Source organism: Ictidomys tridecemlineatus, chromosome 5, assembly GCF_052094955.1.
Source record: "Ictidomys tridecemlineatus isolate mIctTri1 chromosome 5, mIctTri1.hap1, whole genome shotgun sequence".
In the NCBI taxonomy this organism is placed as follows: Eukaryota; Metazoa; Chordata; class Mammalia; order Rodentia; family Sciuridae; genus Ictidomys; species Ictidomys tridecemlineatus.
Genome location: NC_135481.1, coordinates 46,354,346 through 46,377,883, shown reverse-complemented (window position 1 = coordinate 46,377,883; position 23,538 = coordinate 46,354,346). Strand labels below are relative to the sequence as shown.

The following is a 23,538-nucleotide window of genomic DNA, read 5'->3' as shown; positions in this document are numbered from 1 at the left end:
CTCCTTTCTGAAAGAAATGTAAAAGAAAGTTTACCAGATCAGCAGTCACATATCATACATTCAAGACTATGTTAAATGACTCCAGCAAAAAATACCACCGTTAGCACAGAAGCTGCAATTAAGATCACTCATGGGTTGCATTTACAGTGGTTCATTGTCATTCTCTAGCAATTGTCTAATTTCTGTAAGGGGACACACTAGTGAATTAAGTACAGATAAGACAGGGATCATCATTCCCATACTTTGCGGGTATCTTTTTACCACCACTACCATAAAAAATGCAAGAGAAATTTTGAAACACTATCTTAGCCCAGGAATGGAAAATTTTCAGTACCTTCACCAATATAACAACTATAACTCACAGGGCAAGAAAAGATTGTGGAAGTTGAACCAACTTCCAAGTACATACATTCCAATTATACATTCAGGAAATGGTGTGACCCTCATCATTGGGGTTGTCATTTGGTGAACCCAATATACATTTGATCAGAACTAGGAATCCATGTATTACATAATTCCTATATGCTTCCACTCAAACCAGAGGGCAATGATGAACCCTTAGGAATGTAAGTCCAATGTCAACTCTGAGTCCAAAAGTCTTTAAATGATGTGCTATTTCTTTTTTCCTGGCATTTGATGATGCAAATAAATGGTCATAGGTACTTTTAGGCAGTAGAATTATGAAGCTGTTGAACAGTATTTTTATCACAGCAGACTTGGTAATACCATGTCTCTCCACCCCTTTCCAGAAGAGTAGAGTTAAGGATTGTCTATATAGCTTATACATACTGAATCCACTCAAATATCTTCCTGAGCCTTTACTTTTCTCTCTACAACCTATTAGGGAAATTCCAGAATTTCAACTTCCCTGATAGTAGTGAGTGCATAAAACAAAATACATAGTTTATTATAAATAAATAATAACTATTTGTAAGCTGACCCATAAATTTGGGGCTTTGGTGGTGATGAGGTCACCAGAGGAAGATCCATAAATAGGGATAGCATTCCTTTTTTTCCTTTATTAGTTCTTTTTTAGTTATACATAACATTAGAATTCATTTTGACAAAATTATGATAGCATGGAATATAATTTGTTCTAATTCAATCCCCAGTATTTCCCCTTTCCCTCCAGTTGTTCCCCTCTCTCTACTCTAATGATCTTTCTTCTATTCACTTATAGTTTTTTTAATTGTGGATATATACATGATGGTGAGATTCACATGGTGGTTGTGGTATATTCATGTACATACACAGGAATAATTGGTCAGATTCATTCCACTACTCTTTCATTATCACATCCCTCCTCCCTCCCCTTCAAAGATCAGTGAAGTATATGAAGAAAATGCTTTCAAGTGAAAAAATTCTTCTGACATCTTAATTACCAAAGAATCACTGTAGTGCAGGAATTATGATAGCAGATCCTAAATTCAAACTGCCAGACTTTGAGTCTAACCTAATAGATCTTGAGGGTAGTTAGTATATCTGCACCCCAGACTCTTTCTCTGTATTGTGGATAATGAAAGAATCTGCTACAAAAAATTCAAAGTAAATCACTTAGAAAAATGTCTGGATCATGAGAAGTACTATGTGAGTCATATCGGTTGTTCCTTTCCCTAGCTTACAAACAATCATAATGCCATCAAACGTAAAAAGAAAACTTCAATCAATAGGGTTCTTTCCAATCTTTAGTAACCAAGTTACTGCACAATTTTTAGACAAAGAGAACTTTCACACTATTTTACTAATATTCCATTTTCTATTTTCTGAAATATTTGAAATTTACCTTTCTGAGAAAGAAGCATAATGATTTTAATGTGACTTAATTAAGCAGCATACACAATTCACCAATCACGTTTCTCACAAAAAGTAAGTATCATCAAGCTACCTGCATGTATGGAAATGTTACAAAAATAATATGTACAAATAATACGTGTTAATTTTAAAAGATAATTTTAAAAAATTACTAAGAAAAGTATAAATAGGAAGTTGGGAGGCTGACCTTTCCAGATGTTGCACTTACCATAAGTCCACTGTCCTCAAGAGTAAAGTTCAGCTTTCCTGCTGTGACACTCTGGCAGTGCGGAAGCGCAGAGCAGCCCAAACCTTGCGCGTGCGCATGGGGACCAGGTGTGAAGGCTTGTGTCTAAGCTAGGGGTTTGCCAGCCTTACTGGTAGTGGTGTTCAAGTGCTCTACTTCCACATTGATGAGACAGAGAAGTGTTGCTTCGTGGAGGAAATCCTCAATGAGACCATGGTCATCTGCAGTTATAGAACCCAGTGGCAGTGCAAGCAAAAGTTCTTCCTTCCCCTGATCGGCATACAGGTGGAGATGAAGGACCCTCATTTCCTCCACCATTTGACCCAGCTATCCCTCTCCTTGGTCTATACCCAAAGGACTTAAAAACAGCATACTACAGGAACACAGCCACATCAATTTTTACAGCAGCACAATTCACAATAGCTAAACTGTTGAGCCAATCTAGATGCCCTTCAATACATGAATGGATAAAGAAATTGTGGTATATATACACAATGGGATATTACTCAGCTTTAAAAAAGAATAAAATTATGGCTTTTGCAAGTAAATGGATGGAGTTGTAAAATATCATGCTAAGTGAAGTAAGCCAATCTCTAAAAACCAAAGGCCGAATGTTTTCTCTGATATGTGGATGCTGATCCATAATGGGGATGGCGGGGAGGCAGCATGGGAGGAATGGAGGAACTTTAGACAGGGCAAAGGAAGGGAGGACAAAGGAGGGGGCATGGGGGTAGGAAAGTTGGCGAAATGAGATGGACATCATTACTGTAAGTACATATATGAAGACACAATTGGTATGACTATTTTGTGTACAACCAGAGTCATGAAAAATTGTGCTCTATATGTGTACTATAAATTGAAGTGCATTCTGCTGTCATGTATAGCAAATTAGAATAAATAATTTTTTAAAAAAAGCTTCTCTGAGGCCAAGAAGTTAATGTAGTGCCCTCTCCATATGAGCCTTTTCACTTGAATACTTTTGTACTTTCCCTAACCAATCCATGAACTACCCAAACCACTTGGATTTTGAGGATGAGAGAAATGAAAAAGAATTATTTCTCAACTCTATGGCAACAAATAATTCAGTATAGTAACTTGCTTAAACCTGGTTCTCAAGGACGCAGGACATTGCTCCAAGAGTTTTAAGGCTTATGAGGAGTTGAAACTAATCCAACACTAAATCTTGTTTGTTTTGCCTCCAGCAATTTCCCTGTCCTCTCACAAAATGAGCAAATGACCTTCGGTTTTGTCTTCATCTAATTATCTAGTATGAGACTGGCATACCCCACAGAGAAAACCCTGCCTCAGTGCTCCCTGGCCAGTTCTGGGTTCACTCAATGGCTTTGGAAATGTAAATAAGGGGGAGGTCTTGGTCCCAGAGAATTGAAATGTTTTTCTACATATTAGAATGATTTTTTATAAATTATTTATTTTCTTTCAAAGTTGAAGTATTACTGCCAACAATCCAGTTCCTAGGCATTCTGTTTATTCACACATTTTTAATAATTGCCATAGCAGCTCTCAAGATTTCAGCAGTCTGTAGGCCAGAAAGCAGCTACTCTCAAGGCCAAATCAGGCTTAGCAGAATTCTCTTGGACACCTGTGATTCTCATAGGGCCTCAGAGTCAGAGATAAGATAGTGGCAGAACCATAAGGGACAAAGCACTCTTACCCTCCCTCTTACCCTCACTTTTAAGGGAACCAAATTTGGTTCTTTGTTCAGATTTTTTTCAATGAAATAAAATATCTTATAGTAACTGTGTTTGAGACGAAATAAGAGTTTATGGGCACAGGAAGGTAAAAAGGGAAAGATTCTTGTTCTGCCTGGGTGGGTGACCTGGAATGGACTTTTGTACGGACTTATGCTAGGGCTTAGCTTGGATGGGCCTCTTTCCAGGGGTCTATAGGTGGACAGAGTGGTTGCTTAACCATTTTCAGAAGCCAACCAAGTAAAGAACATGTCAGCAAGAACATGTGAGGAAGTTAAGTACTTGATTTCTTAGCCCCTGAATCATAAATGTGAATAGCTAATGCCCTTCTCCTATACTAAAACTTTATGATTAATTGCCCATTCTTGACATTTTTGTTTCATAATTTTATTATACATTTATTTGGAATATTATTTATTAAATTATTTTATCTGACCTGCAAAAAAAAAAAAAAAGAGTACGGTTTGGACAAAACAATAGACAAATAGAACAGCTGATAAAATAGTTCCAGAAATAGGTCCCAAAATATATAATAATTTAGTGTATTAAAATACATTGCTTCAATTCAAAGGAAAGAAATGGAACAGAGAAAAAGTAAATGCAAGCCTTGCCTCACCATATAGAAATTCAAAATAGATTAAATATTGATAATTTTTAGGGATAAGGAAGCATCATTTACTTTGTTACTCAGGGGGCATTCATGCCCATATAGTAAATTTTAATCAAGCATCCTCATAAACACAACTATAAACAAAAGAATACTACTTAGTAGTGAGGGTTAAACTTTTTGTAATTAAAACAATGGCTTAAAATTCAGCTTTGGTAAGTCTTGAACAAAGAAATGTAGTGATAGAAATTAGGGAAGGATTTAGGAATGATAAAGAAATGCTAATGACAACTTACTCAGAGGAATGAATAAAAAAGAGGTATATAAAGCTCTATTGCTCAAAATTAAGCCTATAAAAACTGTTTAAGAGTAGGGCTGGGGTTGTGGCTTGGTGGTAGAGTTCTTGTCTATCATACATGAAGCATTGGGTTCAATCCCCAGCACCACGTTAAAAAAAAAAAAAAAACTTTAAGAGTGAATTGTGAGCATAAATTCAAACACAAAATTGATTTGAAAGTGAAAGGGCACTGATTGATTACCTAATAAGCAGACTCAGAGACTCAGTTTCTAGTGCTTAGTGCTCCCTGATGATTTCTAATGATGTGCCCTTGGACAAATCACAGCTGTTTCTCTTCTTTTTTTTTTAACATATATAACTTGAAGAGATCAGGAAAAATGTTGTCAGTAATTCATTCCAATTTTAAATTCTAATAGTCTACATATACAAATAACAATTTTCCAAACTGTGAGACAGAGGAGCCTGATAAAGAAGAAAAAGATGTACACACTGGGTCAGTAAAAAGCAAAAAAAAAAAAAACATTAGGAATAAAAGAATTGAAATCAAAATAGGTAATAAGCAGATTAAAGATCATAGAACATAGTTTGTCTTTCAATAGACTAATCTATCCAATATAGGAAAAAGATAAAATATAATTTATTATCTGCTCAATTACATGACACCTTCTTAGAATATAGACTTTTAACATGGTAGATTACAAAAGACATGTGATTTTATTTTTAACACTTTAATGTACAGAGTGTCAACAATAACATCACTTCTAATATAATGGTAAAACAGATACTTAGTAGTTAGTAAATCTCTGTGCATATAACATGGCATAAATCTTCAATGTTTCTGTGAAATTGCAGAGTATCTTTTCTGCAACTACCATGAGAGAGAATCTATAGTTCCACGCCTTTTATGAAATCTTTCTAAAAAGATTAAAAAGGCAATCCATTTATGAAATCTTTCTATAATGCATAAGACGGCTCCATAGTTTCCTCATTGCCACTTTCATGTCTTTGTTCCTGAATGTATAGATAACTGGATTTAGAAAAGGAGTAATAAATGCATCAAAAATAGCAAGATATTTATCCAGGTGTGATGTGGGAGAAGGCCATGTGTAAAAAAACATGAGTGGTCCAAAGAACAAGACAACCACAGTAACATGAGCTGACAGAGTAGAGAGGGCCTTGGATAGACCACCAGGAGAGTGTTTCCAAACAGTGAACAGAATGAAGATATAGGAAATGACTAGCACAACAAAGGAGCCCACAGAAATGAGTCCGCTGTTAACAGTGACCATGAACTCAAGTTCTTGAGTGTTTGTGCAAGCAAGTCTGAGGAGCCGGGGAAGGTCACAGTAAAAGCTGTCAAATATATTAGGGCCACAGAAAGGTAAATCTACCACAAAAACTAATTGGACTGATGAGTGGATAACTCCAATGATCCAGGAAGTGACTAAAAAGTATAGACACATTTTTGGACTCATGATGGTCAGGTAGTGCAGAGGCTTGCATATGGCCACGTATCTATCAAAGGCCATAGCTATGAGCAGCACCATCTCAGTGGCCCCAACAGCATGACTAAAGAAGATCTGGGTAATACATCCCAAAAATGAGATGGTTTTGTGCTTCTTGAAAATATCACAAATCATCTTAGGAGCTGTGATTGAGCAAAACACCATATCAATGACTGAGAGGTTAGCCAGGAGGAAATACATGGGGGAGTGCAGGTGAGCATCCAAGGTTACAGTGAACACAATGACAAGGTTTCCCATTATGCTTGAAAAGTAGAACAACAAGGAGAAGACAAGAAGGAGAAACTGAATATCCCATGAATTAGTGAGTCCCAGGAACACAAACTCTGATACTACAGAGTGATTCATTCCATCCATTGCCCCAGAGAACAGCATCAGTTTTCATGTGCCCTAAGGGAAGAAAAAAATGCACAAGTATTAGTACTCAAGAAATCAAGCCTCTAACCATGGAAATAATTCTCCTGTTAACAACTCACACAGCAAAATAACTTCATCACATTTACACTGGTCTCTACGTAGAGGGATAGCTAGCTCCTAAATAGCATTATGATTTTCAAAACTTCTACTACTAAGTTAGTTTCATCTTTTGACCTATTTCCCTTCTGCTTTTGTTTTGCATTACATGAATACTTTGTATTTCCTCCTGCCCAGTCTGTTCTTCTACCTGGATGACATCTAAGGTCATCTTCAAATACTTTAGACTTTGACTTCTTATGAATGGACAGATTTCAACCAGTCATATGAACCATGTCACAATTACTCATACACAGCATAGAGTTTTCAAAGTCTCTATATTGCTCATATATATATTGCTCAAATGAACGTCAAATGTTTCTCTTCTTTTTTCAGCTTTCAGATTTTCTCTCATTCTATTCTCTATCTCACAGAATCCAATTCTCAAAGTTCATTTTTCCCAGCTAAAACTCCCTCATTGGTGAAATCTTCCCAATCTGCCTAAATCTCTGTATGCTTTCTGCACTACTAGCATTTATTTTGCTTTGCCTCTCATGATTATATAAACATCCATCTCTCCAGTTAAAATATAGCTTCTTGGGTACGGGAATCTGTCTGGTCCACATGTGCAGCCCCCACTACCACCACAATCACCAACAGTGACTAACAGTCACATAAGTGCTTCACACTGGTTGAATGAAGAAATAAATCAGTGGGACTGAAGAATGGCACTGGAGTTAAGAGAGTATATCTTGATTTAGTGAGGTTCATATTAATAGTCTTCAAATAAAGATTCATATTAATAGTATGCAAATAAAAAGTTATACTCAAAGAACTTGAAATCAGCATACTATAGTGATGCAGCCACATCAATGTTTATAGCAGCTCAAATCACAATAACTAAACTGTGGAAGCAACCTAGATGCCCTTCAATACATGAATGGATAAAGAAACTGTGGTATATATACACAATGGAATATTATTTGGCTTTAAAAGAGAATAAAATTATGGCATTTGCAGGTAAACTGATGAAGTTGGAGAATATCATGCTAAGCGAAGTAAGCTAATCCCAAAAAGCCAAAGGCCAAATGTTGTCCCTGATAAGTGGATTCTGATCCATAATGAGCGGGGAGGGAGAATGGAGTAAAGCCAGAATGCCAGACACAATTCCAGAAGCTAAGGATTCACCATTAACAAAAATCCTTGATTTTGTGTAATTCGCCTTCACCATAGAAAATGCAATTCTGGTATTACATACAGATCTTCTTTCTCCAGAAAGGGTAAAAACACTTGAAGAAATTCTGTAATTCATCAACTCTCAGGAAGCCCCAAACATTCTGCTTGCTACTAAGTTAATTTTCACCTTCAGAAAGTCTCTTCTTGTTGATTCTAACTTCTTTTATCTGAATTCTTGTACTGATAGCTTCTATTACACTATTTAATTTTTCAATGATTTTGTCTAATAAATATGCCTTTGTTTTATCTTCCCACATATATTTATAAAACACTATGTGTGGGTTTCATGTATCATAATTCTTTGTACTGAATGAATGAAAAGCAACTCAAAAACAATGCTGGGAATATTTCTTGGCTTATTCACTTATTAATTCAACAAATATTTATGCAGTATTTACAAAAGTGCTTACCAATGTGTTGAAATTTGAGATAATATGAAGATGAAAAAATTAGATATCAATTTTGTGGAATAAATGAATAGAATAAGAAATTTAATATATAAAAAATAAGAATAAAAAATAAAACCCTAAGGTTGTTGTAGCAATTTATTTTCTTATTGGTTCATTATAATTAAACATAATAGTAGGGCTGATTGTGACATATTCATATATGCACACAACACGGTGTAAAAAATCTCATTCCCTAGTTCCTTCTCTTTCCCTCCCCTCCTTATTTCACCTGATCCCCTTGCTGTACTCTACTGGTCTCCCTTCTATTATTACTTTTTAATTTGTGCATTTAATTATATATAAACAGAATTCATGCAGTATATTCATACATGGACATAGCATAATTGGCTAGACTTCTTCAAAACAATTTTAAGTAAGAACAGTATAAACCATCTTATTATTTGTATCCAAACCCCCATCATGAACTATAAACTAATCAAAACATATCTAAGGGGGCTGGGGATGTGGCTCAAGTGGTAGCGCACTCGCCTGGCATGTGTGCGGCCTGGGTTCGATCCTCAGCACCAAATACAAACAAAGATGTTGTGTCCGCCAAAAACTAAAACATAAATTTAAAAAAACATATCTAAGAATGAACCAAAGCACAAGAATTTATCTTGATCACTAAGGGAAAAAATATGCTTCTAACCAAAATTTTATTAAGGCTCCCCTGATGTAGGAACAATGAGAATACACTAGAAAGTAGGATTATAAGTAATTGTTCCTCCAAATTGAAATTCTGACAGCAATAAAAGGCAGATAAGAATAAGAAAAGAAATGATTGTGCACTTGCCTGTTAATGAATTTATAAGGAAAAGAGAAAAACCAAGAGAGGATTTATTAGATCATTCAGAGGGAGAAAACATGATCCTGTGTAAAGTCTACACAAAGACAAAGCCTAAGCAGAGAGCAAGGTAGATAGTTTTAGAAAATTAAATTCATTTTTTAAATCAGAAAGAAAAAATAAATAAAAACAGAAAGAAATAAATTAAAAACTGAAGAAAATAAATACAAAGAGAAATTGAATAATTGAAAGCCACAAGAGACCTGGATAGTCAATTAGATGGAAATTTATGATAGAGAGGAAGCAGTGGCAGAATAGGCATTTATTTAAATGTTTAATCCTTTTTCATTGGTACATTATGATTATAAATAATAGTGGGATTCATTAAGACATATTTTACATGCTAAATGTGAAATCTTAAAAGCTCCAGTGCCCCAAAATATTTTCTATTAGCATCCAGAACTGTCTTCTTTCAGCTTATCATATTGCATGCCCTGGACTCACTCACACTGCTAAGGTAAGGGTTAAGCTATGACAGACAGATAAATAAGTTACCAGATGGCTTTCCTTAACTGAGATTTTACCCACGCAAGATGTAAGAGTTCTGATAATAAAGACGTGTGATGCCTTTTAAATCTGAGTCATTACTTATGGAGGATTAGCTTGGATGGGTTGCTGCAAGTGACAGATTATGAACAGAAGCACTGTTATTCATTTCACAGGAATGACAACTAGAACTAAGAATAGGACTAATGGGACTGAAAGCAAAATTTAACCCACTCTATAAGCTCTTAAGAACAAAGGGAAAATAATACAAATAGAAAAATATCACCATACCTGGAAACCTACTCAGCTCTTGTCTTGAGTCTTCAGATTTCGTGAGTACTAAGTATCCATCTCTGGGCATCAGTCTCTGAATGGCTTCCAGAGGGAGATGCTGGGCACTTGATCACTTTAAGGCATCCTGCACCCTCATGGAAAAGAGTGCATCCCCTCCTAAGATCATTGCCAGCAGGGGATAGATATTCTGCTCTGAGATTTCTAGTTCTGTCTTCATTTGAATAGAATTAGGCTATATTTTAGATTTGCTTCATGATAACTTTACATTTTAAATTTTCAGAGGGGAAAAGAGCTATTCATTATCTCTAATTAATAAAATCATTAAGCTAAAAGAAAACTAAAAATATATTCTGAATCAGTTCCTTTCTTATGTTTTTCCACCCAGGACATGTCAGTTCTTCCCCAGTTAACCAGGTTTTAAAATTCATTTTATTGTCTGGGTGTCCTGCTTTTTATTGACTTAATAATCAAAAGACTGTCCTTTGCAAAAAGAAAATCTTTCATCCTTTTGATGAAGCCAATGTCCAACCTAATTCATCCTCTGTGGGCACAAAGAAGTTGCCAGCAACTATCTCAGATATTTATCTGAGTTTAATATCCTTAAACTTGATAAAATCAAATAAGGTCACTTCTCTGTACCCTCCAGTTTTAATCCCCTTAGATTTTCTTCATAGGATCCATCTTTTATCCCTTTATCCCTTTTGCCTATTCACCCCATTTCACCACCAAACCTGTCGTTGAATTGACCTAGAAAAAATTATAATAAATGTTTTAAAAACACAAACAAGAACCAGAAGATTGACTCCTGGCTGTTAAACATTGCACATCTAGTTTCCCACTTTTTTCTCCATTTTTTCATCACCTAACTCTAACTGATATCACATTATTTCACTTTAGGGCAAGTTAGGTTCCTAAATGTTTTTTTTTCCAGGAAAGTTTTCAGGCATTCTTTTTCCTTCTTGATTCCATAAAAATGGAGTTTTATTTTTTTTTAAGTGTATTTGTCGCTAGTATCTAATGAACTTCCTCTTCTTTATGTCTTAGCTCTCCTCTAAAGAAAAGTAAAGCAGACAACAAGCTTGTTAGGAAGATGATAAGCATATTTGTCCTTATTTTCAATGCTAACAAATTTTCCTAAAGGTTCCTTGATATGGTTAACAACTTAACCTTCATCTTCATCCTATCCTGAACCAAGCCATGGTACAAACTCCAGATCTGTCACCAACTATCAGCTGCACCTGTGAATCTCCAAGTCATTCCCAATTCTAGTTTAAAATTAAGGTTACTTTTCTATATCCACAATAGTTCATATTTATTTTTCTGCTGTGATTCTCATCTTGCCCCCCACCACCACCACCACCTGCTTCTGTGTGTCCCCAACTTAGTGATGTGTGCAATGAGTAAGATGTTACCTGGGTCTTCCTCGCCGCTGAAGTTAAAATAATTTAATGTCTTCCTGTTCTGAGCATGCCATACTTCCTTCAAAGCTATTCACAGACTGTTATCTCAATTACTTTGAAGTGTATCAAATGTTTCTATAAATGAAAAAATGCTAATTACTGCACTGGGGAGGCCAGTGACCAAACAAAACTATAATGACCTGGTACTGCAAAGCTAAAGTCAATTAGCCAAGGAAATTGTCTCCAAAAATGCATTCACCATGTCCAAAACAACAAGGGAAAATGCTGATAATGGGTCACAGGAGGGCAAGGTAACACTGGAATCGTTAAGAAAATCAATCTCTACCACTTTGTTTGCCAGTTTAAGTCCTCTCGTGTTGAATTAAAATATCTCCAGGTAATCTGATTATACTCATTTCCCAAGAGCTTTATAGACTTCATATTAAATATCCTTATAAATGTCGATTTTCTCTATGCATAAATAAATTTAAAAAGTGAAATAATAAATTACCAAAAAGTTACTTTAAAACTATCTTGTGACTTTTATTGAATTTCAAACTTTACACATTGTCATAGCATTTTGAAATTCAGGCTTTATTTAACTCATGTTCACTTCCAAAGAAACTTATGCAGTTTCCTGCAGTCAAGTGAACCAACATAATTAATGAATTTAACAAAGAGATCCAGTTGTCAAAATGATTCATTGTCCCTTTACTATGCCTGTCATTTGGAAGCAGAAATAATATAAATAAGTGTTTACTTCAAAATATTAAAAGAAAGTAATAAGATTTGTTCTTTTTTTATTTTTTGACAGACAATAATATTTCATCCTTATAGGGTACAATGTAATGTCTTCACATGTCTATGTGGTGTAAGGATCAACTCAAGGTATTTAAGTTATCCATCATCTTAAACATTTATCATTGCCTTGTGTTCAGAGGATTAAGATAATCATATTTTTCTACTCATGGTACATTATATGCATTGGTTTATAAAGAGTTCTGTCTCTCTTTTTTTACTTATTTGTTACCTTTTTAATTATTATTTTATTCTAATTTGTTATATATGATAGCAGAATGCATTACAATTTATATTATACATAGAGCACAATTTTTAATATCTCTAAAGTTTCCCTGGTATGGTTAACAACTTAACCTTCATCTTCATCCTATCCTAAACCAAGCCATGGTACAAACTCCAGATCTGCCACCAACCATCATAAATTAGAGTCACACCATTCGTGTCTTCATACATGTACTTATGGTAATGATATCCATCTCATTCCACCATTCTACCCTCACCCCCCTTCCCTAACCTTCCCTCCCCTTTGCTCTATCTTGAGTTCATCTAATCCTCCCATGTTCCCACCCCAACCCCATTATGAATCAGCATCCTTATATCAGAGAAAACATTCAGCATTTAGGTTTTTTGGGTTATTTGTTACCTTTAATCTCCATTCCCCATTACTAATTCCTTTCTCTCAAAGATAACCACTCTGGTCTTTAAAAAGTATACCCTATTGTTGTGTGTGTTACTGTGAAAAATGTACTGATTTTTATGGATGTATGTATAAAATAATCTCATTCATCTCATTTGAATTTTTTTTCCCTCTTAGCCCATGTTGCTACGTGTACACCTTACTGAATAGCACTCCAAGGTGAGTATGCACCACCTTCTACATGCCTGATTACCCAGATTACCTCCAAGTTTTTCAGAGCCACTACAGTATGATTTTGGAAGAACTGGATGATCTCCTCCAACTTAAACCCACACACCAGGAAAATAATACTTGTTAAAATTCTTCAACACTTACATACTGGTTAGAATAGTCACTTTCATGAGTCCCTTGGAGTTTCACCTATCCCCAAGTTCTTTTCCCAGAAATCTTTATGAATTAACTAATAAAAGTTAGTGCCAAAAACAGCAGGAGTTCTCAGACTCCTCCAACTCTGGCCAGCATCTGTTCTGAGAGGTCCTAGTCTATACATGTAGTTGTGTCCTCTTTCGAATATCATACTTGCTCTATAATAAAAGCTGCAATGACATCTTCATGAATGTCTCTCTGAAGATCAGCAATGACTATTATTTTGGTCTTTCAGAGCATTATGAGGCATTGATTCTTTGAACCAGTGATCATTATTTTATTAATCACTCTTTTATCACATAGAAAAAATAATATAAATAAGGCAAATGACTGATCTACTTAGTAATCAAGTTCCAGCCTTAAAAATAATATAATGGTAGAAAAAAACATTGTCTTCCCCCATTGTCCTTGATCCCAATGTGAAGGTATAGAGAGAAGTTGTTAATTCATCCATGTGGGCATGCTAACAGTTATAGGACAAAGATTTGTGACACAGTATGCAAATGCCCACTCAAATAGAAGTAGACTAGAGGGTCTGGGTAAAATATAGGGTAGCCAGGAGCTGACCAAGGTGATTACACAGCCAAAGATACTTCAGTAAGAATTTCTGGGGGAAACTAACAGTCAAGAGATTATCAAATATCAATTCTAAAGGCATAAAACTAGGAAACTCAAAGAGAAAGAGGCCAAGAGTTCTGTCTGGATAGGATCAAAAAGTAACTGAGTCAAAGATGAAGCAAGAGAAGAGGATCCAAAGCAATCATGTATCCAGAGTGCCTTTACAGTCTGACCAATGTGAATATTATGTTTCCCAAAATCATGTAATAAAAGCTCTCTTCACCTCTTGGGTGTTCCTTACAAAAACTCAGTACCCAAGTCTAAAACTTCAGACAAATTCAAAATAAGGGACATTCTACAATGTACCCAACTAATACTCTTCAAAGCTTTGACAGCCATGAGAAACAAAATAAGACAAAGAAACTATCAAAATCAGAGGATACTAAGAATACATGATAACTAAATATAATGTAGTATCCAGGATTGAATTCTGGAACAGAAAACAGACATTAAAAGAAAACTAGTAAAATCTGAGGAGAATCCAGACTTCAGTTAACAGTAATGTGTCAGTGTTGCTTCCTCAGTTTGGGAGAAAAGTAAAATGATAACATTAGGGGAAACTAAAATTGAGTGAAGGGCATATGGGAACCCTCTCTACCGACTTTACACTATTTTTGTAAATCTAAACTTATTCCAAAATAAAACCATTAGAGGAGAGGAAGGGCAGTAAGGAGAGGAAGAAGAGAGGAAAAGAAGAGACTCTAGGGACTGAAATTAAATTCCATACACATATGATGATGTCAAAATGAACCCAATTATTATGTATAATTATTTGTTCAACAATATGCACTAATAAAAGCATTAAAAGATCTTATTTTAAAATAGAATAAGAAATGTAAAATAGAACTGAAAATGTCAGCAAAAATCAAGTGAAACATCATGCTTGAGCATTTGTTGAAATTCTGCTACTTGACATTTAATGTACAAAATGAATAATATATGGTGTATGTCAGTGAAAAATTAACAGTCCAGTTGGGACACCATACTTACCAACCAAGGCAACATGCTCTCAAATGATAAGAGACAGCAAAAGACCAGGAGTCCGTCAACCTATATTCTAAATTTGGACCTCTTATATATTACTTTTTTTGGGGGGGTACCAGGTATTAAATCCAGAGGCATTCAAAAACCTAGCCATATTCCCAGCCTGTTTTCATTTTTTAATTTTGAAACAGCATCTCACTAAGTTGCTTAGGGCCTCGCTAAGTTGCTTAGGGCCTCGCTAAGTTGCTGAGGCTGGCTTTGAACTCATGATCCTCCTACCTCAGCCTCTGGAGCTGCTGGGATTACAAGAATGTGCCACTGGGCCTGGCTCATACATTACTTTTAAGATCTTTAGCTAATTACTTAATTTTCCAGTAGCTGAACTTCCTAAAATGTGAACTTTCTAAGATGATGAACAATTTATTACAAAAGTTTATATCTACAGTAAGTTTAATGTTTTTCCAAGTAACTGCATGTCTGTATGTAATCTTTCAGATCTATGGTACTTATTTTCTCTGTGATTCAATGGAGCTGGGACTCTGCCAACTTTCTTTCTGCATCCCCTCCTTTTTTAAGCCATACCCTTAGAGGGGGATAGAGTGCTACTGCAAGGCTGGAAGCAGAAGAAGGGTTTGCTTCTTCCAGTTGGCTTCCAGTGGACATCCTCTCTGTTGGCCCCTGAGATTCACCCAACCACACACCTCACCTCAGCAGCCCTGGTTACTTTTTAAAGCAGTAGCTGGTTAGTTGTAGTGTAAGAGGAACACAACCCACACCCTCCTCAAGAATACCAGCACCAGCCAGCGCCACATCTCCCTCAGGACTGTGTTCTGTCCCATAGGCCCTCCTTCAAACAGAGACACCAGCAGACAGCATCCACTCCTCAAGGATTTAATAGTTTGGGGGCTTGAGTTTTAATAATTCTAAGGCAAAAGTTGCTTCCTACAAATGCTACATCTATGACTTTAGAGTTTATTCTTTTCCAAATAACTACTTCACTGTCAGAGACAAAATTACATCAAATTTTGTTTAAAGCTGTAATTGAGTATTATTTGAGATTCTAGAATCAGGTGAAACCTCATTCTGTATAGTATAATAGATGTCTGATGAGCTGAGCAGAGGAAGTTGGTTTTAATAGCAGCAAAAGGCTAGAAGAAATCAGAATCAAAGACAAAAAGTAGAGTGACTTCCCTTAAAGGATTAAACAGGAGATTTCCTTGTTCCACTGACTCAGGTTGTTTGGAATCTCTTGGGTTGGTTTTGGTTTGTTTTGGTTTGGTCTGGTTTGGTTTGAAAATGGGCCCATTTCAAAGTTAGGATTAATTGCATAGCACTGAGCAGAGAGAGTCCATTCTGGTTTGGTCTGGTCTGCTGGGGCTTAGTGTAGGCTCCTACTCCAAAATAATGGCTTCCCACAAACATTATATAGTACAATTTTATATTTAGTTAACAACTCTTTTTTATAAATTAATTTCATTTATTTTTTATACAAATGGAGCATTTAGTTAACAACTTTTTACATCAAAATTTCTCTTTTCAAAAAAACTGGTATGGCTTTTGCCTCCTTACTGGACTTTGAAAAAAAAATCATATTCACAAATAAATAGCTCACAAGTAATGTACTAAAGAGATGAAAACAAATCAGCTAAATAGTAAGACAAATCAGAGTCAGTAAAATTAATATTTATATTTATAGAAAGATCATCTACTTAAAATGGAAAAAAATACATAATAGATAATAAACTACATACTGACTTTAAAAATGGATTCTTTAACATTTAAGTTACTCTGTTTGCCCTTATATATAGGTAAGCCCACTAGTGAGATGAAGTAACCACAACATTTCATCTTCAATTCTGTTTATAAGGCAGTTAACAGACTTATATCACAATTAAATATGGGCAGAAAGCAAAAAACAGAGCACAACACAAGTTAGTAGATAGTGGCATTCTGGCTAAATTTAACATAGCTTACATAACATGTTTTCATCTGAAATTCAAATATACATTGCTATTTCATATAATACCAACTATATATTTAAGAAATTTCATAATTTACAAACTGAGTGCAGAGTCTTCTCATTGCTACCTTCATATCTTTATTTCTAAAAGTGTAGATGAATGGGTTTAGAAAAGGAGTGATAACTGCATCAAAGATGGCAAGGAATTTATCCAGATGTGATGTGGGAAATGGCCACATGTAGAAAAAGATTAATGGCCCAAAGAACAAAACCACCACAGTGACATGAGCTGACAGAGTAGAAAGGGCCTTGGATAAACTACCCAAAGACTTTTTTTGGACAGTCATCAAAATAAAGACATAAGAGATGATCAGAATTAAAAATGAGGCCACAGAAATAAATCCACTGTTGGCAGTTACCATGAATCCCAGTGTATGGGTCTCTATGCAAGCAAGTTTTATAAATCGAGGAAGGTCACAAAAAAAGCTATCTAATTCATTTGGCCCACAGAAGGGCAAGTCTATAACAAAGGCCAACTGAGTCACTGAATGAATAAAGCCAATAATCCAGGAAGCAACTAGAAACAAAATGCACCTCCGTGGGCTCATGATGGTCAGGTAGTGGAGAGGTTTACATATGGCCACATATCTGTCAAAGGCCATGGCTATGAGCAGCACCATCTCAGTGCCCCCAACTGCATGGATAAAAAAGATCTGAAGTACACAACCTCCAAAGGAAATGGTTTTGTGCTTTCTGAAAATGTCATAGATCATCTTGGGAGCTGTGGAGGAGCAAAATATCAAATCAATGATGGAAAGGTTGGCTAGCAGGAAGTACATGGGGGACTGTAAACGAGGGTCAGAGGTCACAGCCAGCACAATGAGAAGGTTTCCCATCAGACTTGCTACATAGAACACACAGGAAAAGAAGAAGAGGAAGATCTGGGTTGCCCATGAATTGGAGAGTCCAAGGAACACAAACTCAGACACCACAGAGTGGTTGGCTTCATCCATTGCCTCTGTCAGCAGTGATGTCACTCATGTTCCCTGAAAGAAAGTAAAGGAACACTCTTAGGATAAATGGCACTGATCTTGCAAAATCATGGGCAATTCAAAAGTTGTCAGAAAACCAAACAACAGTTAATTTATTCTTCTGGAGACAATTTTAATCATAAAGCAATTCATATTCCTCTGTTATATATTTTATTGCCAAAAATATATTGCACAGAATAACTTATTTCACTTTTTTTATGGAAATCTCTATTGTGTTTTTAAGTATTAATTTATAGTCATACTTCATATAAAAATACAAATTTAAAAAACTTTTTATACATTAACTGTAGAATTAAGTGACAATGGGTTTCATAACTTGGATATTCCTCAATATATTAATACCATATGTATGACCATATTCCCAATTTCTTTCATGATCTTTCTATGCATTTTTAAAGGCATAAATTTCCCTTATTTGTAAGACATAAATTTTCCTTATTTTTAAAGTGGACAAAGTGGGTTATTTTAGAAGAGAGCATTAAATACAAGAGCAGAGTTTGGCAGATCATGGCACTCACCGTGAGTGCTGGAGAAAATGGTGTAATTATAGGTACTGTGGAGGAGATTCTGACTAAGGGTTGGGGGAGAAAAAATGTGAGCTATCAAGTAAAAGAGGTAACCAGAATGACAGCAATGAGTCATAAATCCCAAGTAAAGGAGAACAAGTAAGACTGAATACAGAAATGTTAGAAGTGTTAGAAATGTTCTTATCTACGTTCTTATCTTAAATACCTTTATTTAAAGATGTTTAACCTTATGAAATAAATGCATGCTAAAATAGCAAGATACTTGGGATTTTTTTCTTATCAGTTTGACAGATATTTACACATTTGACAAAATTCAGGGTATTGGGGGGAAGGAGACAAGCAGTCTCATACCGAGTGATGGAAAAACAAACTTATAAAACATTTGTCAATTTGGAAACACCCTCTGAACTTTTACGAGCTCCGGATACTTTGACTCAGCTGTTCTACTTCTAAAAGGAGGAAATTTTTCCGAACATATGTTTGTGTACATGGACAAGGTAGCCAAAGAAATAACATTTTTTGTTATTTTTGCTAAAGTATTGTTTTTTAATTTAATATTTATTTTTTAGTTGTAGTTGGACACAATACCTTTATTTCATTTATTTTTACGGGGTTTTGAGGATCGAACCCAGGACCTTGCACATGCTAAGCAAGCGCTCTACCGCTGGGCCATAATCCCAGCCCCTAAAGAATTGTTTTTAAGAGCAAAAGCTTGACAATTGCAATGTGTAGACCAGGAGACTAGAAAAATAACTGTCCATGGAGTACTATGCAGCCATTCATAATACAGAGGTAGACTTAATGTATTTAGGGCAGACAGGAGAGAGATCAGTAATTTCCAGCACTACATTTTGCCAAGTGGTTTTAAAAATAAAATAAATAGGTAGAAAACATCTAGGTTAACACCCAAAAGCCTGTTAATGATAATTGTCTCTAAATTTTAAAAGTAATGAAGGAGAAGAGAACTTTTACTTTTCACTTTGTGCCTATCTTAAATTTTGCAGTCAGCATATACCAATTTCATTCTTACAGCAAGGTAAAATGTATGTGGATTTTGAAATTACACAATTTGTATCTTCAGAATGACCAAAGATATAATCTGTCTTTGTGACTCTACTTCTCCTTTTACCTCACACTCTAAGCTAAACTACTTCTTCGCTAGATGTGCATCTGAATGGTATTTTCTTTTCCCTCATGCACACCGTTGGCTGAGCTTCACTCCCCCATCCGCTGGGCCTGCAGTGCCCTCGCCCTCATGACACTTCTCTAATTCTTCCCATTCTCTCCAACACCCCACCCAGCAAAATTCCTTCTTCCATGAAGTCTTCTTTGATAACTTTACTTTCGTATGCACTAAATGGAGATGAATTTTTCATGTATTTCGGTAACCAAGCCAAAAACACTAATAATAGTAGTACTGTTCTTAGTGTTCCAAAAAGGGACCCAATTGAATTCTCTGTTATTGTAGGTAATGTTTCTCCAATATGCCTTTAAAAATTCTTTTTCAGACTTTCTCATAACAGTATAAATGACAATCATATTCATAAAGAACAGCTCAGCTTAGATTCTTTTTATAGTGGTTATCATTAGAAACCTCCCCCACTGAAAATTTGATCCAAGCAAATGATTGAATTCTGAATTGCTCCACTAGAAAATGGCAGTTATTCTGTTCAAGCTCAATTCTAAACCCTTTTAATTTTTACACAAAATCTTGTTTTATCTCTAGAATTTTCATGTATATCACATTATAAAGATTTTTAAGGGCTGGAGCTGGGGCTCAGCAGTAGAGCACTCGCCTGGCATGAGCGAGACCCTGGATTCGATCCTCAGCACCACATAAAAAATAAATAAGTGAAATAAAGGTATTGTGTCCAACTGCAACTAAAAAAAATAAATATTAAAAAAAAGCTTTTTAAATTAGATGTATTACTAGTGTTGGTAAAAATTTGGAAAGCAGACTTGTATACCGGATAGTTCTGCTTTCTAGCCAGTTTTCCATTTTCTATCTATTTTGAAATCTTGAGGCCTCTAACTTTCCTATGTACATAAATTAACAGACCACAATGAATTTCCCCTTTATGTATATCCATTAGAGTAGAGTGAAGAGAAGAGGAGAGGGAAAGGGGAGTTACTGGAACTGAAATAGAGCAATTATATTCCACACTTGTATAATTGTGCCTCAATGAACCCTAATATTATGTGTAACTACAAAGAACTAATTTAAAAATATTTTTTAAAACTTGATGTCTCTAGCTACCACACTTTGAGCCAAGCATAGCAGCATAGACCTGTAATCCCTGCTGAAGCAAAAGGATCTCGAGTTTGAGACCAGCCTGGGTAACATTGGAAGACTCCATCTCAAAAAGGAAAAAAAAAAATCTAGGTACCACTTGGTATTAGTCCTCACGAAATGACATCCCTTTTTAACACAGGCAGAATCATAGTTTGGATCTGAGCTTTCAGTGAATATAGAGTGAAAAGTTGTCTAGTTAGGTCACTAATATAAAAGGAAAACAGGTTATTAGTGGGGACAGGCAACTAAACCCCAGGTGTCTTTGCAGTGTTCTGAACCCCAGGATTATGTTTTAACACAGAGCACTCATCTCTGCCTACACTCCCACCATTAAGAATAGAAGGAGGACAAAGAAAACCATCTACTGCTCAGGTCTGCTCATTCCTGTACAGGCGACTATAAAGAGGAAATGAACTATAAATCACATGAGCTTACCACCAATTGAACCAAGCTGATAATTACAGAGTTTTAGAAAGTTAAACAATGTTTGGAGTCATTCATATAAAGATATGTAGTCCTCTACTTTCTAACCTTCGGTCTCAAGTTACTAACAAAGTTTAGTTAAAACTAGACTTTCTGGGTAATACTGAAATTTGCAAGGAAGCATTTCAGTCTGGTGATGATAAAAGTTCCTCCATTGGTCCGCTAGTTTGTTCTTCCTGAAATGAGTAGAAAGAGTTCAGAGCCTATTCAGAATACAGGAACAATATATGTGAACTTGAAACAGAGCTACATGCTTCAAAATTAATTGTTCTTACTACTACCAATGCAGCAAGACTTGTAGACTGCTATAACCTGAATGGCATTTTACTAGTAAATGTAAAATCCTTTTATTTTAGAATTAAGGAAAACAAAGTATAGGGAGGGTAAATGACTCTGCTGAAGATATAGAATAATTAGTAACAAATCCAGAATTAATAGAACTAGTTAGTAACAAATCCAGAATTAATATGTTTGACTCTTGGCCTCATCAGTCCCGGTTATTTCCACGTGGCATCTTGTCTGTGACCCAAAACCATAATATGCCAAATCTACAAAACAGCAAGAAGAGATGATTTTGAAAGTTTTACCACAAAAAAAAATGACAAATGTTTAAGGTAATGAAGATGCTAATTATCCTGATTTGATAATTATACAAACTAGACATGTATCAAAACATCACATTGTACTCCATAAATCTGTACAATTATTATGTGTCAATTAGACTTTTTTAAAAGAAAACTAAAAGTACATATATGTGTGTATTTCTTTAGTATTGTCCAAAATTCATATTACTTCAGCTAGACAAATCTTACACTCTTAACTTATTCTTTTCCTAGAGATCCATGTGCACAACATCTGTGCAAACATCATTTTTAGAATATCCCCCACAATACTGAAAACAAAATCATAATTTGAGTCTATTCATCCTTTGGTCTTCTATATTTCAATCGTTGGTAAATTAGCTGCAATCCCCCTGTAAAATAACAGAGTTTGTTTGTTTCTTGAGATTTAGGAAATTCTCCCTCAGATAACTGTGTGTTTCAACTTGGAGTTCTGATCCCCATCAAAGACAGTTCCCATCCATCTAACCTACCTGGACCAATGTTCAAATTATCATGGACTTAGAAGACCACAAAATGCAGAGTTCTTGCCTTTGAAACGTTAACATTGCTTGGCATAAAAAGTCACAGGTAATACCTCCATAGAGGCAAAGTAACTAATTAGCAGCACTGAAAAATTACTTAATGCTGTTGCAGAATCCTGGGATTGGCTTCTTGAGCACATTTGGCCAAGGGAATTGTTTCCAAGGACCACAGATATTTGGCCACAGTAATCAAACAGAAAAATTGGTAATGGGTCACTTGAGAGGAAATAGGAGAGAATAGGGATGTATGGGGGGGGGTGAAAATTTCATATTTTTTAATCTTTTTGCCTGTTTGTTTTTCTCATTTATGAGGTAAGAAACTCCACACAAATGAAAATAAATACTTTCCAAGAAGTGAAAATAAAGCATATCATCTCCACAGGAAGAAACAAGGAGAGTTGAAAAGTAGTAACAGTGTCCTCTGATGTGGAATCTGAATGTGCTCCATGTCCCATAATAAAGGATAACTAAATTAGAGGTAGTAAAATGTACAGCTGTCTGGTCAATATTTATTTAGTTCTTAATTATGTGTGAGATATGGAAAAATGAACAGGGTGTCAGCAGAGCAACAAAAGGGGATGGACTCAAAATGCTAGTGGAGGTAGGATAAAGGAAATCACTAGCAGTGTAACCTCTCATAGCTTAGGTCTTTTCTGTTAAAAAAAATCAACAGAATTGTTTAAATCTGATTATATTTTATTTATTTACCTAAAAAGTATTCAGAAAGTCAATGAAAGGGCCATTCATAAACAATACTCTGTATCTATTTTCTATTGGTGTATAACAAAGTAGCTTACATCAATAACATTTTACTTACTCATGAGTCTAAAATTCAGGCCAAGCTTGGCTGGGTAGTTCCTCCCCTGGTCTCATGTGGGCTTCCCCAATGGCATCAGTCATCTGGCAGTTTGACTAGGTTGGAAGGTTAAAGAAGGTCTCACTCAGGTTTAAGACAACCTTAGTGTAGCTTATAGACTGGGTCTCTCTTTCAAGGGAGTCATCTGTCATTCAGTAGTTTTGCCCAAGCTTCCATATAGGGCGATGGAGAATGCCACAAGAGGGCACAAGGGGAAGCTGCAAAGCAACTTTTGCCAAAGTTCTAGAACTTAGAAAACATCCCTTTCGCTATATTCCACTGGTCAAAGCAAGGGACAACACCAAGACAAATTTAAGTTGGAGAATTAGACTTCACTTGTTGACAGAAAGAAATATAAACTATCCTAGCCATGTTTTTAATCAACCAAAGATTCCATAACCACACCATTCAGTTAGAAAT

The 23,538-nt window shown here is 35.5% G+C and overlaps 2 protein-coding genes and 1 long non-coding RNA gene across 3 annotated transcripts in view; 1 reads left to right on the top strand and 2 right to left on the bottom strand.

Moving 5' to 3' along the window:
- LOC144377779 (uncharacterized) overlaps positions 1-22,939 on the top strand; it is a 53,456-nt gene extending 30,517 nt beyond the window's left edge. The window contains exons 4-6 of the long non-coding RNA XR_013438868.1: positions 12,152-12,225; positions 12,953-12,994; positions 22,125-22,939. This is a non-coding gene — a long non-coding RNA (uncharacterized LOC144377779). The remainder of the gene's footprint in view (positions 1-12,151; positions 12,226-12,952; positions 12,995-22,124) is intronic.
- On the bottom strand, positions 5,268-10,613 carry LOC101977489 (olfactory receptor 4F15). Its single transcript, XM_005337151.5, has 2 exons — positions 9,935-10,613; positions 5,268-6,565 (listed from the first exon to the last, which is right to left on the bottom strand). Exon 2 carries the CDS (start codon positions 6,548-6,550, stop codon positions 5,594-5,596), a length of 957 nt encoding a protein of 318 aa, XP_005337208.1. The 5' UTR covers positions 6,551-6,565; positions 9,935-10,613; the 3' UTR covers positions 5,268-5,593.
- On the bottom strand, positions 16,694-17,796 carry LOC101977217 (olfactory receptor 4F6). Its single transcript, XM_005337150.4, has one exon. The coding sequence runs from the start codon at positions 17,774-17,776 to the stop codon at positions 16,841-16,843; it is 936 nt and encodes a 311-aa protein (XP_005337207.1). The 5' UTR covers positions 17,777-17,796; the 3' UTR covers positions 16,694-16,840.
- Positions 22,940-23,538: the final 599 nt, after the last annotated feature.

Excerpts from the sequence above, each read along its gene's own strand:
- LOC101977489 (XM_005337151.5), bottom strand. The coding sequence starts at position 6,550 with ATGCTGTTCTCTGGGGCAATGGATGGAATGAATCACTCTGTAGTATCA.
- LOC101977217 (XM_005337150.4), bottom strand. The coding sequence starts at position 17,776 with ATGGATGAAGCCAACCACTCTGTGGTGTCTGAGTTTGTGTTCCTTGGA.